The following is a 14,973-nucleotide window of genomic DNA, read 5'->3' on the forward strand; positions in this document are numbered from 1 at the left end:
CACAATCTAATGGGGAAGACATAATACCAAATAGAAGATCTATAGTGTCAAGAGGAGGTAAACTCAGAGGGAAGGCACCAATAGGACAGACCAAGAAAGAAGGTAGGATATGAGCTGACTCTTAATGAATCGGGGAATTCAGAGACGAAGGGGAGGAAGGAAACCATCGCAGAGCTGGAAGACCACTGGAAAAGAGAGATGGGAGGTCAAGTGTGAGGAGAGTCAGAAGGCCTGTGTTGCTGTGTCATAGAACAAGGAGAGAATAATGCATAAGAAACCCAGAAAGGCTGAGAAGATCGTTAAAAGCCAACCAGGATTTCACATTTGCTTCTAGCCATAATAAGGAGTCACTGGGGTTTAGGGTGTAGGGCTGTAACATGGTCTGACTCACTCTTTGGAAAGATCACTTGGTAGTCAAATGGAGAACGGATTGGAGTAGGGAGAGATTTGAGTGAAGGAAACCAACTAGAAGCTTTGCAAGAGTCTGGGCAAGGGGAGGTGAGACCTGAACCAAACATTGAAAACTCGGTAACAGATTGCACAGAGAGGAGAAATATGAGAGAGGAATCTAGGACAGCATCATGATTGTTAGCCTGGATGATTGGAAAAATGATTGTGATCAAAACAGTAATGGGGATGTAGAGAAAAGGATGAAATTTGGAGGTGGAGTGGGGGGAACGCAGATGAGTTCTGATTAAGATCGGTTATGGGTGAGATGCCTACGGTATGTCCTTCTGAAACATTCAAAAGATAGTTGGAGATGCAAGAACGGAGGTCAGGAGAGAAGTTAGGGCTAAATAAATAATATAAATAAATATATTATATTTAATATATTATTATATAATACATATAATATAAATAAATGCATACAATAATTAGCACAGAGATGATAAATGAACACCATAAAAAAGTGATGGGATCACTATTTCATTATGGGATATTATATCACTAAAATGGAATGGAGGGAGAAGAGAAGAGGATCCAAGGCAGAGTGCTGGAGGATAATTAATCCATGACTATGGTTAATGAGCATAAATAAAAATATAGAAAAGAATATTGAAAAAAAAGAACTCAGCCAGGTAGGAAGAAAATTAGGAGAAATCACTGCCCTGAAAACCTAGAAAAGGGAAAGTATCAAGGAGAAGAGGGCACTCATAGCATCAAAGGCTTCAGAGAAGTCTGGGAGGAGGAGGATTGGGAAAAGGCCATTAGATTTGACAGCTAAGAAGAGTGTTTGTAACTTTAAAGAGAGAAGTTTCAATTGCTTGATGAGATTTGAAGCCATAGTTCAGAGGGATTAGAATTCATTAAAGGAGAGGAAGTGGACTCATAGAAGTAGATGGCTCTTATTAAACTAAGAAAAAGAAGAGTTATTGGATGAGAGCTGGTAAAGATGGTTACGTCGTGTGAGGATTTTGTTTTTGTTTTTTTGTGGATGAGGGGAACATGAGTGTAGGAGAGTGCTGGTCATGGAACAGTTCTGGAGTAGAAAGACTGAACTTGTGCTGAACAGGGATGCCTTCTATGCGATCTAGGGTGAGGATAAATACATTGTGGGAGGGGGGATTGAGAAGACTTAGAAAAATGTTCCATAAATGACTTTAAGTGGAAGCTAATGTTTTTGTAGTAGAAAGACTGTTGGCTTTTCAGCCAGATGGCCAGAGTTCAAATCCTAGCTCTGCCTCTTAATGTGTGGCCTCAGACAAATAATTTAACTTCAGTTGGCTCATCTGTAAAATGAACAGATTGACTTTTAGGGCTCCTCCCCTGTCTAGAATTCCCTTCTTCCTTATAGAATCTCTAGTATCCCTCAAAGCGCAGTTGTTCAGTCAATCAATTGTGTCTGATTCTTTGTGAACCCATGGACTAACTGTCCAAGATACTGGCATGGCTTGCCATTTCCTTCTCTGGTGGATCTTTTTGCCAAGCAAACAGAGATGAAGTGGCTTGTCCAGGGTCACACAGCTAATAAGAGTCTGAGACCAGAGTTGAACTCAGAAGCCCAAGGCTCTATTCACTGAGCCACCTGCTACCTCCTACAAGAGACTTTTCCTGACCTTCCTCTTCTATATACATTGTTAACAAAGTACTGACAATCTTTCTCTGTATCCCCTCTTTAGCTCTCTTTGTCTCTTTGTATCTCCTTCCCTACTTCCCTTCTGTTCTCTTTTCATCCCCCTCTACTTCTGTCTCTTTATCTTTCCATCTCTGTCTCTCTCCCTTTATCTGTCTCTCCCTCTCCTTCCCTCCCTCCTCTCCCTCCATCCCTTCTTCCTTCTCCCCTTCTCTCTTTCTCATTCTCACTCTCTCTCTTGCTCTTGCTCTCTCCTTTCTCTCTGTGTGTCTCTCCCTTTTTTTCTTTCATCTTGTCCCTTTCACTGTCTCTTCCTCTCTTCACTCTCTGTCTCTGTCCCTCACCTCTCTCTTTCTCTGTTTCTCTGTTCTTTCTGTGTGTATGTCTGTCTCTCTGTCCCTCTCTCTGTGTGTACATCTCTCTGTTCCTATATCTCTTCTTTGTGTGTCTTTCTCTTTTCTTTCTGTGTCTATGTGTGTATGTGTGTCTGTTTCTGTCTCTCTCTTTTTCTCCCAGTCTCTTTTGCAGTCTGCCTGTCTCTCTCTCTTTCTCTCTCTGCCATCTCTCTCTCTCTCTCTCTCCAGCTCTTTTAGTCTCTGTCTCTGTTTGTCTCTTAATTACTCCATCTCACTACATCTGGACTTTGCATTTATTTACTCATCTACTGAATCCCCTCAGGATGTAAACTCCTCAAGGGCAAGGACAGTTTCTGTCTTTATGCCCTCTGTACATCCTATAACTGTGGTTTATCCCCTTCTACAGAATGTTCATTAAATTAAAGAGATTTAAAGTGATGTCATGTGACTCCTGCCTGGTCCCAAAGGACAGAGTGAGGAGCAAGGTGGACAATGAAAAGAGAATACTTTGGGAGTCAGAGCGTTCTCCTTTCAGCTTTGATGCTACCTGTGTGACCTTGCATGGCCTCTGACTTCCCTGGGCACAATTTCCCCTCTGTAAGAGGAGAGGGTTGAATTAGATTGCTTCTGAGGTCCTTTCCTGCTCTGCACCATAAAACCTTATGAGCCTGTGGGTGAAAAGTAGCAGATCCACACTGAGAACAAGAAAAGAAGCAAAATTGTCCAAAAGTGGAATTATCTCCTGAGGATAGAGAATCTTCCTCCCTCCCCGAGGTCTGATGACAAGAGGTTGGATGTGTCACAGAGGGGATTCTTGGGCAGGTTCCAGGGACCCTCTTTGGTCCCTTCAAGCCTGAGCAAGCAGAACCCTGTAGTATTGCAGGGGTAAAAACCGGGGCCATTGGTAAGTCAGAAGCTACAACAGGAAAATAGAAATGTGCATGAGGTTGTTGGCCCATCTACCCAGGAAGGGATCAGGAACATTGAAACTAAACCATTGGTTAGGGATGCAGACATGAAAGCTGAAACCCTCCCCAGATCTTCAAAGAGGTCAAAGAGCCTGGAATAGAGTGCAACAGAAAGTATTGAAAAATACTAGTTTAACTGAACCAGGGATATGATTGCTTTACATCTCTTTCCTTTCTAGGGGATGTCTGATGTGGAAATCAAAGCAGTCTCATCTTTGACTTGGGGAGAAGGCTCAGAGCAGAATAGATCAATGAAGAGATGGCAGATGAGGCTGGGGAGAAGGGGAGGAAGCAAGGAAAGGTAGAGTTCAGGGAGTGTCACTGGTTTAAGGCTGAGCTGAGTTTGCATGTCAACGAGTTTTACATAGAGACAGGAACCCCAGGGGAAGTAAGATCTGAGCACAGACCACAGCATCTTCCACCATTTGCCTACCAGCCGATCCCACATTCTTTGATCCCAGGTGTAAGATTAATCTAGATTCAGAATTCACGTTCAATAAGTGTAGTCTTAAAGAGCGTGGGTACTAGTTTATTACTACTCAGAACCTGGATTTAAATAAGACATAAGAGAAAACTCAGCACAAAAGTAATACACAATTAACAAATAGTGGCCACTATGACAAACAAACAACAAACAACACACATCATCACCACTCCAAGGAAGCATCAACATCTGAATTCCTTGGCTGGGAGGACTCATAATCATAACTATTCAGAATCTCGAGTGGGAGCCATTGCTAGACAAGCTTATACAAGACTTTCTAGTCCATCCTTAATGAAAAATGGTCAAAGGATATGAAAAGACAATTTTTAAATGATGAAATTAAATCCACCTATAGTTATATGAAAAAATGCTCTAAATCACTATTGATTAGAGAAATACAAATTAAAACAACTCTGAGGTACCACCTCACATCTCTAAAATTGACTTAGATGACTTAAATTGGTTAAAATGACAAGAAAAGAATGATAAATGTTGGAGGGGATGTGGGAAAACTGGAACCCTAATGCATTATTAGTGGAGTTGTGAAAGGATCCAATCATTCTGGAAAGCAATTTGGAACTCTGCCCAAAGGGCTATCAAACTGTGTATCTGTATCCCAAGGAAATCATAAAAGAGGGGAAAGGACCCACATGTGCAAAAAATGTTTGTGGCAGCTCTTTTTGGGGTAGAAGAGAATTGGAAAATAAATAGATGCCCATCACTTGAGAAATGGCTGAACAAGCTGTGGTATATGAAGTTAATAGAATATATTTTTATATTAAAAATGATGAACAAGCTTATTTTAGAAAGGCCTGGAAAGATTTACACGAACTCATGCTAAGCAAAACAAATTGAATCAGGAATATATTATATACAGTAACAAAAAGAATGTGTAATGATCAGTTACGAAAGACTTGGTTGTTGTCAGTACTTCAGAGATCCAAGGCAGTCCCAATAGACTTTGGACAGAAAATGCATCTGTATCCAGAGAAAGAACTAAGGAGACTGAATGTAAACCAACATGTGCTATTGTTTACTTTTTTCTGTTTTTCTATTTTTCCCATGGTTTTTCCCCTTTGCTCTGATTTTTCTCTCCCAATCTGATTCATATAACAATGTGTATCAAAAACAAATAAATTTACTAGGGAAAAAAAAAAAAAAACTTCCTAGCCCAAATCCTCAGTCTCTTTCCACTAGAAGGTTTTTTTAATAGGCTGAGAACAAAGAAGGCACTACACTAAATATGCTCATTTGATATGTGTCTCTTGAGATGCAGCAGCCTCCCAGGTAACAGATACTTCAACATAAGACGTCCACCAAGGAGAATATTTGTCCATTCCTGGTAGGACTGTGTTTACTCAAGGAAATTGCCAGATTTCCAGGGTAAACACAGGCCTGCAATAAAGGATACATATTAATTAATTAATGCCTGAGAAATTTGGCCTGCCTTTCTTTATGTTTTCCTGAAATTCTATTAGATAACCGCAAGCATGTTCTCATGTTCTCAGCAAAAAGAAAGACACGAAAATAAAATTAAATTAAATAAAAAGAAAGACCCGGCTGAGACTTACTTAACATTTCTTATTCACTAGGATTCCTTACACTGGCTAGGAAGAGGTCATATTCCCATTCAAACACACTGAAATGTCCTGGCTCTGGGTTTATTTGCATCCACATGGACACTCTCTTTCCCAGGACAGAAATGACTTGGGCCTGAGAACTACTATTTAATTATTCTACCATCTCTCCAGTGTGTCCTTAGATGCTCATATTTCTCATTGATGGAATTGGCCCCTCTGATCCCACTTCCCATTGTCTCCATGAGCTGCTCCCATCGCTTTAGTGACTCAACTACTATGAACATAGAATTAGGTCTAGATTCTCACTTGGAGTTCTGAAATGAATGACACTGACGCGATCCCTTCACTCAGGCTAACAGGCTTGCCTCTTCCACATGATCTCTTTCTCCCACACAATCTCCTCTTCCACACAGTCACATCACAAACAAAATGGCAACGTTCCATCTTTTGGGAGATCCCAGCTCTACAATTCATCTCAGATACCCTTAAACTGTTTTTGTTTGTTTGTTTGTTTGTTTAAAACACATCCACTTCATCAATTACCAGAATCAGGACAATGTTCTAACATCTTTAGTCCAAGGAGCAATCAATACTTATGGACAATAGTGTGTCTCTTTGGCTTCCATGCACAACCATCTGCCTTCAAGGACGTTGTTCCTATACTTTCATAAAATATTTCACAGCATTGAATCTCTAGTGATGGTGGATCATGGGCTTGAATGGGAAGTTCCAAGTGTCTGGAACTGCTCTCATGTAAAGGACGTTTTGATCTTATAGGTTCTACCTTCACCCAAAGCAGCAATAGTTTCACCATCAACTGCTCAGGATTTGATGTAAACGGACTAAACCAGACTGCTTTTAAGTCTGTGTTTGACAGAAAGGCCTTCCGACCGGTGGTCAACTTCAGCGTCCCCACCAGGGTCAACATCTCCTTCACCTTATCTGCCATTCTGGAAGTGGTGAGTACTGGGCCCTTTAATTCTACCATGGGCCCAGAACACAGCACTCAAATCTGACTTCCCCCTTATCCCCTCATCCAAAATTAGTCTGATATAATGTTGGATGGTGACCTGGGAGGGTCACAGGGTATTGGAAGGATTTTTCTGAGATAATCTAAGGTAACTTTCTTTGGAAAGTGACAATTTTTTTTCTGTTTGAATATGTAAGAAATCCTCCACCAGTCTCCCATACCTAATGGTCAACTGCTCTTTCTAACTCTCTTCTTTCCCATGACTTACTTGTTTGGACCTATGTTTCCCCTGGTTAATCATTGAAATCAGAATTGTCCCATTGATAATCTGGGGAGAACATGGAAAAGGATACCTAGACCTGTTATCATTGCTCATTTAATGATGCTGATTGGGAATCTCTTTTGGCAGAATGCACAGATCCAGCTCCTTACATCATTCCTCTGGCTTGAGTTGGTAAGGTCCCTTCCCTTCCCATGGACCCACCTCTTCTCAATTTCTTTTGCTTTTTCTGATCCGATCGCCTTGTCTATAGTGCCCTATAATTAGATAAGTCTGCTCAGATCTGAAACCACAAGGTTTCAGGGCAGCTAGAAAGGCAGTGATAGAGAGAAGGCAATATCATCAAAGTGGCAGAAGTCCTGAAAGCGAGAATAATCTCTTAGCTCTAGAGCATCATACTAAAATGAGGCTCATATGTCATATATAATACATTGAGGCTCTCTCTGATAAAGGTCATTGGGGGATTAGGGGAAGGATGATCAGCTCACATCAGGAATAGAAGTGAGTGGACGGAAGGGAGCAGAGGTTTAGAGGAAAGCATAGAGCTAGGATCCTGCGATTCTAATCCCAACTCTGATAATAATTCAAGATGTGCCCTTGGAGAGATCACTTAAGAGGTTCTTCCTCTTTAAAGAGGAGGAAGTTGAACTACATGGTTCCTAAGATCCTACTGTACTAGAAGGATCTGATGATTTCTAAGCTCCCATCCATCCCTTAAAATTCTATGATTCTAACTGTAAGTGTAAGGAGGAAAGGCAATGGGAGAAGCTCTTTCCCAGACTACCCCTGAGCTCCAAACACTCCTCAATGCCTGATCCTATATTGCCTGGGGTTCTAGTTCTGGGAAAACCCATTCATCAGCTGGAACCCTGAGGAGTGTGGAGGAATCACGGACCTCACTGTGGCAGCTGAGAACTTCTGGCTTCCGGATATCTTCATCGTGGAGTTGTGAGTCCCAGAACTGGGGAGAACAAGAAGGAAACTGTCCCCAAGCAAAACGTCACGGACAAGGGTAGGGAAAAACCAACGTCTTGGGGCGATGATGAGACTCTACACAAACATAAGAGGCTGACTCATGATGAGCTCCCTTTCACAAAACCTAGCCTAGAAGAGTTGAGTATTGGGGAGGTAAGGGAGAGTCACTGGCAGACATGGAGACCAAAGGGGTGGGAGTAATTGGCATCAGAGGAATTGGAGGAGAAATCACCATTGGCTACTTCATTCATATAGCATGGACATTGATCAGACGCCGACACAGCTTGTTGCATATGTGAATAGTAAAGGCCTCATCAAGTACAAGAAACCCATGAAGGTGACCAGCATCTGTAACCTGGACATCTTCTACTTCCCCTTTGACCAGCAAAACTGCACTCTGACCTTCACCTCTTTCCTCTACACAGGTGAGCTAGAATCAGTGGCCAATCAAGGTGACCAGTGGAAAAATTAAGAGGAAATGAATGAATGAATGAACGAATGAATGAATGGCACACTGACCTTTGGCTCTTTCCTCTACACAGGTGAGCTAGAATCAGAGTGGCCAATCAAGGTGACCAGTGGAAAAATTAAGAGGAAATAAATGAATGAATGAACGAATGAATGGATGAATGAAAAGGCACTTATTGAGCACTACCAAGCACTGTGCTCAGGACTGTGTATACAAATATAAGAGCAAATACAGTACTAGTCCCCAAAGATTTTACATTTTCATGAGAGAAGACCTTATATATGGAGAGAGATAGACAGCAAAGAGTATTTTGGACAAATTCAATGACAAATGTTACACACCTTGTGACTAAAAAGTGATGGACTCAAGGTACAGATTGAGACCTAATTTTTTTTGGACATGGCCACTTTGGGAATTTCTTTAGCTTGCCTATTCATATTTATTATATGGGTTGGGTTTTTTTCCTTTGTTTTCTTTATAAGTTTGTGGGATGGAGGTAGAAGGAAGATGATTAACCACCACGTTAGTTAATTGAAAAAAATAAAACTTAATTTTTAAAAATTCTAATGGCAAAGATTGAGTGAATTGGATGAGTGAGTGGGTGGAAAAGTTTAGATGGAGGGAGAGCAAGAAGATGAATGGTTTGTCAAGTTTCCTGCTTGAGGAGAAAAGAGAAGGGAAAAGCTAGACCCAAGAGAAGTCGTGATGTGAGAAACGGAATGACTTAGCTCTCCTCTGCAGTGAACGACATGTTGTTGGGGCTGGACAAGGAAGTGTGGGAGATGGCAAACACTTCACAGCATTTCGTCCAGAACCAAGGGGAGTGGCAGTTGCTGGGCATCAACAAAGCAAGCCGAAAGATGGCAGTGGGATCCAGCCTTTATGACCAGATCATGTTCTATGTGAGCCTAAGGATCCGACTTTATGACCTTACAAATACCCACGTCCCAACCTTGCCAGAAATTTCCTCCAACCCCCACCTGTTCAGTCAGTCAATCCATGGACATATGTTAAGCAACTACTAAGTGCCAGGCACTGTGCTAGGTTCTGGGGCTACAAAGACAAAAGTGAAACAGTCCCTGTCCTCAAACAGCTTATAGTCTTACCATCTGTTAAGTCCCAGAAGCCTTCAATCAGGGTTTCTTATTGCTTCATGCTGGGGCCCAGATTCCACGTCCATCAAAGCCATCTCAACTCTGCCCAAACTTGATTCCTTCCTCCTGGTCCACTGTACGTAGTCTGAATCCCCTGGGCACATGGCAGGAGTTTCTGGGGACAAGCCATATGTTGTATCCCATTCAATTTGGGCAATATTCTCCTCGGGTTTGGGCCAAAGAGGAAAGTAGCGTTTGAAATAATTATTGTTCTACTTATCAAGAGCAGTTTCCTCTTCATTTCCCATCTCCTCCTTCCCCCTCCCCTTTTCCAGGTGGCCATCCGGCGCCGACCCAGACTCTACATCATAAATCTCCTGGTGCCCAGTGGCTTTCTGATAGCAATTGATGCCCTCAGTTTCTTCCTGCCAGCTGAGGATGGCAACCGGCCCCCTTTCAAGATGACTCTGCTGCTGGGATACACTGTCTTCCTGCTCATGATGAATGATTTATTGCCAGCCAGCGGCACCCCCCTCATCAGTATGTCTCCCTCCACAGTGGGGAGGAAGAAGAGAGGGGAAGGGAGGAAGAAGAGAGGGGAGAGAAGGAAGAAGAAAGAGGAGGAGAGAAGTGAGAGGATCGGGGACAAAGGATCCTGGGAAAGAGCGTTATTACAGGATCAGGGTTGGGATTGGGGAAAGAGGCCTCAGGAGGAGTTTGGGGGTCACTCTGTCCTTCCTCACTGAGACCCCCTCCTCCTATGACCCTCAGGTGTCTATTTTGCTCTGTGCCTGTCCCTGATGGTGATCAGCCTGCTGGAATCCATCTTCCTCACCTACATTCTGAATCTGGTTACTACAAAGCCCCCACCCATGCCCCGCTGGCTCCATTGGCTGCTGCTGCGCTATCTCAGAGCAACGGACTGCTACAAGAAGTCCCAAAAGGAGAGTGGGGGTCCTGATCCCAAGCCCCTGCACCTGCCTGGTAAGTATCATCAGGACCACCCTGGTCTCCTAATCCCGCTAGTTCCCCATTCCCATCGGTCCTTCCCAATTAGAGTGTCCATTCCAATGTTAGACTAAGTCCTCATCTTCTCTACAGGCCTGGAGGAGCCTGGGGTGAAGGCAGGCCCAGCTAAGGCTCGGCTCAGTGGAGACCCCCAATCCCCGTGGGCGCAGCTGGAACATCAGCAGAAAGTTGACATCTGGGTGAAATTCAGTCTTATTCTGGACACTTTCCTCTTCTGGATCTACTTGGCATTCATGACTTCTTCTCTACTCACAGTCATTGTCCTCTGGATCAACTAGAAAAATGCCCCCTCCCCACCAGCACACGCCACACCAGCTTCCAAGCTCCTTGTCTTTGTGGACTGCCAGAATTCATCCTCTTGTCTGAGCTGCAACGACCTCCCACTTGCCTGCTGCAGGAGACTAGCTCTATCCCTTCCTTCCAGCCGGCTTCAGCTCAACCCTATTTCCTTTCAATTGAGTGTCCTTCCTTCTAATTTCCTATAGTTTCTTTCAACCTGGTGATTCATCTCAGCTGCCCTGTAATTGAATTGACTTAATTAATCCCTTTGCAGGAAATAATTGCTCCTTGAGATATTATATTACTGGGAAGGACAATTCTTGGATCCAGTCAGTTATTCTAGAAAGATAAGAATAGACTATTTTTTAAAGCCTCCTAGCATCTATTTTTAAGTTAAAAATAGAATTTTAATCGTAAAAACTGATTTTAAATATATTATCTTAAAATACTGCTCAATATAGTTGCTTCTTATAATGAAGCAAGGAAAAGAAGTGGAATTTCATTTTATTGCTCTTTTTAAAAATGTTTCTTTAACTTGAAACAATTTGTGACCTGATTGATGTGGTTATTCCTTCCTGATGCAGATTATGGCCCATCAATTTCTCCTCATTCCGCATAATTCTTGTCAATAGCCTTCCACAAATCCTTCCTGGACAATTGTTCTAACAAGATGGAGCTTTTCTCTTTGGACACTGACTCCTAATGGGTATGAGCCAGAGATCCCCGAGGGACTCTAAAGGGTAGCTTTCCATTGTAGATTTTTCCAATCAGTGAAGACTAACTGTCTAACTATTATCATGAAGAGATGTTGGAAAATTTTTTATTGTTATTATTATTATTTTTAAAATAGGATCTTCATAAAGGTGACAAAAGATGGAAAATTCAGTACTGGAGGAAGAAATAAACAAACACACATTATATAGACACACACATAGAGCCAACCATTTCTAGACTACAACTTGGAATTGTTTAAGAAATAAATTGTTTGTGCTCTTTGAGTCTGCAATTGCAAAAAAAAAAAAAAAAGAATGATACATACCAAAATATTCATAGCGATAAGCTATTTGTAATTTGTTTCTAGCTTCATAAAAAGCTTTCCTTAACTATAAATTAGGGACAGTAGCATGCACTCCCAAGGTTGTTGTGAGGACAAAATTAGCCACTATTTGGAAAATACTTGGTACAAAGTACTGCTAGCTGTTATTCTCCCCGCCCTTTTTTTTCTTTTTCTAAGGATGTTCTAAGGATGATCCTGTGAGAGAGGCAAGGGGAGAAACACGTTGGGAAATGAAGATATTAAAAAACAGAAGCCATTAATAATAATTTAAAAATAAAGGGACTGGATTCAGGATGAAAGGGTTTGGAAAATCAGACTTTACTAGGAATAGCCTCAATGACAGGGATGTCTTTTGCCTCTCTCTGTATCCCCAATACTCAACACAACGTCTGGCCCGTAGTAGATGCTTAATAAATGTTTGTTGATTGATTACAATTTGCTGTTGATTTTCTTACACATTTAGCCTCTGGGCCAAGGGTGACTTCTTTGGAGTTAGGCTGAGAAGAAAAGTAAGTGGGCGATTCCAAGGGGCTGAGGGCACATGAGCCAAAAGGGTTGGAAATTATTGGGGAAAATAATTTTAAAAACCCAGAATCCAGGAGTCTAGAGTTTCCACCCAATTTGAAACCAAGAGGAATCGCTCAAGCTTTGGCACCATCTAGTGGACTGCGGAGATTCAGGGCTCTGCAGACAGTGCTCCAAGCTCCTCTCTGTCCCTGGAGGTTGCTCGGTGGCTCCCAGGAGACACGTGTTGCCTATTTCCCTCCTCCTGATGGACAGATCTCTTCACATCTGTATCGTTCTTGTTCGGCCAGATGTGCAATAGAAGGAGTAGCATCATATGCAACGTACCTGTGAGCGACGCAGGAGTACTGCAATGACGAATGAGATCATAAGGGCTGCGGGCCAGAAGACCAGACCTGGGGATGTGCAGAATCCTTCCCCATTTCTGCAAAAAAAAAAAAAAAAAAATGGATCTCCCCTCGGAGCTCAACCCATAGGATAGGTGAAGGACCCCCTTCTGAGAGGGACGGGCACCGAAAGTTAATCCTAAACTTGGATTTTGTCTCAGTCTGGGACAGAATCCCCTGTAAGTCTTTAATCTTTTCACCTCAGCTACCTTCCCTCCTACGTCCCTTGGATAGTACAAAGCAAGCCAGAGAATAAATAGCCTGAATCCCAAGGTTAGAGTTCACCAGTCCTACTTAATTGTGCCATTTTACTTATTTGTATAACCTTGGATTTGATCTCTTTCCTGGCAGATCCCACTCCCACAAATAAGGAAATGTTTATGGCTGAATGGGTGGTATAGAGCTCACCTTTTCACTAGGATCCCCATTGCAGGGATATCTAATCCAAGTCCAGGAGATAAATGGAGTTCTCCTTTTCAAAGGCTAGAAACAGGGCTCTGTGAAGGTGAAGTTGGTCTGAACAGGTCATTCCTCGGTGTCAATACTCCTAAGGACATGATGGGACACATTAACATCACTTACGAAGGCCCCCATGTCCAACCTGCCATGATAAAACACGGGCCTCTCTGTGGCCCTTTCTGGGTTGGGGGCAACTGCTAGAAAGGATGGAAAGATCTGGTGGGATTGATTTTTCACTGTCTTGTAATACAGCCCATACTCTGCAGAAGACCATTAGTACCTCTCTCATTGCCCTTGAAGTCCCAAAGACAGACCAAGATGCCTCTGAGGAGATAATATTCTGATCTAAGAGAGCCACCAACTATCATTCACAGAGTGTGAGAACATCGTGAGGCCACCGGCCCAAGGGGATCATGTGGTACTGATAACGGTTGTAGCCATTGCTCTTTCCTGACTAGGCTGGACCATACGCTCCCCAGCTTGGTAGAGATCTCCTCGTTCTAGATCCTCCCACAAGATCCCACTCCAGAACATGCAGCAAGGACCATCTGGGAGCCATAACTCCATTCAAGCCCCTATAATCTGCACAGATCCTCCCTAACTCCTTTCTTTGGGTGGGAGAAGATGGAACATAACGACCCAAAAAGACATAAAGGGATCCAGTGAAGAGGATGAGTTAATTCCTGGGCTGAACTGTCCATCTTACAAGCAGCTTCCCTGTTCTTTCTCACTGAATGCATAAGTACACTCTAGGAGCAGCCAGTCAAGACAATAGAGTTGCTAGGGCAGCAGCAGACAGTTGGGCCTGTGTTGCTTCCTGGAGATTATTCTCAGACATGATAGAGACTCTGTACCTCTGAGGGGGCTCCAGGATAGCCTGCAATATCTGCAGGACTCAGAGTGGGCTGCCATGAAACAAACAAGGAGAGATCCTTTTCCTCCTTCTCTAGCTGTAGAATTAAGCTATGAAGGGAGAGGCAGGGGAATCAAGGATTGTTCTCCTTTGATAATGGCTTCTGGGTATTCTGGGTCCTGTGGGAAGAGCCAAGACCAGGCTGTCTCAGCACTCCCTTGGGAAGAGGAAATGTGTAAATTCATCTGGCTGGACCAGCTGTGCCATATACTAAGTGCAGCAAAGAAGCTACATAAGAATCTTAATACTATATATGTGATTATTCAGACTGTATCTTATTGGAAACTGAGATTTGGGATATATTTGGAGATTTCTTTGGACTATTAAGTAGGAATGAGACAAAGCCAGATTTGCGATCTAAGAAATATTATTTGAAAATGATTTTTGCACATTTTTCATAAATGTAAATATATATTCATATAGAAATATATCCATATAGAAATATAAAATCGTTTAAAATACTTAAATCGGGCACTAAATCTAGAGAAATCTTGATTAAAATGAGGGGGGTAGAGATTTAATGCAGTTGGGAGAACATCCTAACTGTTCTGAAGGACAAGATTGAGACAGACTCCTGTTTCATGTCTTCAAGTCTATCTTCTTGAAAAACTGACTCACAAATCACCATTTTTTTGGTCAAACCAAGACATTCTTTATGTAAGAAAAAAAAGAGCAATTGTGAACACACTAAAAAGTGCCAAAGTCTGAAAAAAAAATCTGAATTTTTATAGGCTTTTAGACTGTGTTGGAGAAATACAAGACAAATGGAAGGATGCAATACCAAGTTGGAAGACAGAATTCCAGATTTTGAAAATTGGAAAGGACATTGGACTAGACATCCAGAGCACCCCACACCTGAAAAGGACTCCTCACTGGAATCAGTAGTCATCCAGCCTCTAACTTACCTTCCCTTACAGTGATATAAAAGAGGTGAGCTTCTTGGTAAGGCTCTATAACAAATCATACTCCTTCTTTCTTCCTCCTCCCTCCTCCCTCCTCCCTCTCCCCCAGGCCAAAGCAGGACCCTTCTGGACCACTTGACAAGCTGGTGAACAAAACTCACACAGACAGAAGC

At 42.4% G+C, this 14,973-nt stretch overlaps 1 protein-coding gene across 1 annotated transcript; it reads left to right on the forward strand.

The window, feature by feature from the left end:
- Positions 1–706: 706 nt before the first annotated feature.
- On the forward strand, positions 707–10,973 carry LOC127561195 (5-hydroxytryptamine receptor 3C-like). The gene is made up of 10 exons (XM_051996480.1): positions 707–724; positions 3,253–3,334; positions 6,240–6,421; positions 6,842–6,886; positions 7,551–7,660; positions 7,943–8,112; positions 8,898–9,058; positions 9,586–9,790; positions 10,022–10,234; positions 10,352–10,973. The coding sequence occupies exons 1-10, from the start codon at positions 707–709 to the stop codon at positions 10,555–10,557; spliced, it is 1,392 nt and encodes a 463-aa protein (XP_051852440.1). The 3' UTR covers positions 10,558–10,973.
- The last annotated feature ends 4,000 nt before the right edge of the window (positions 10,974–14,973 follow it).

This window comes from Antechinus flavipes, chromosome 4, assembly GCF_016432865.1.
Source record: "Antechinus flavipes isolate AdamAnt ecotype Samford, QLD, Australia chromosome 4, AdamAnt_v2, whole genome shotgun sequence".
In the NCBI taxonomy this organism is placed as follows: domain Eukaryota; kingdom Metazoa; phylum Chordata; class Mammalia; order Dasyuromorphia; family Dasyuridae; genus Antechinus; species Antechinus flavipes.

Excerpts from the sequence above, each read along its gene's own strand:
- LOC127561195 (XM_051996480.1), top strand. Across the intron at positions 7,661-7,942 it reads GATATCTTCATCGTGGAGTT|CATGGACATTGATCAGACGC; the intron begins GTGAGTCCCAGA and ends TCATTCATATAG. Across the intron at positions 8,113-8,897 it reads CACCTCTTTCCTCTACACAG|TGAACGACATGTTGTTGGGG; the intron begins GTGAGCTAGAAT and ends TCTCCTCTGCAG.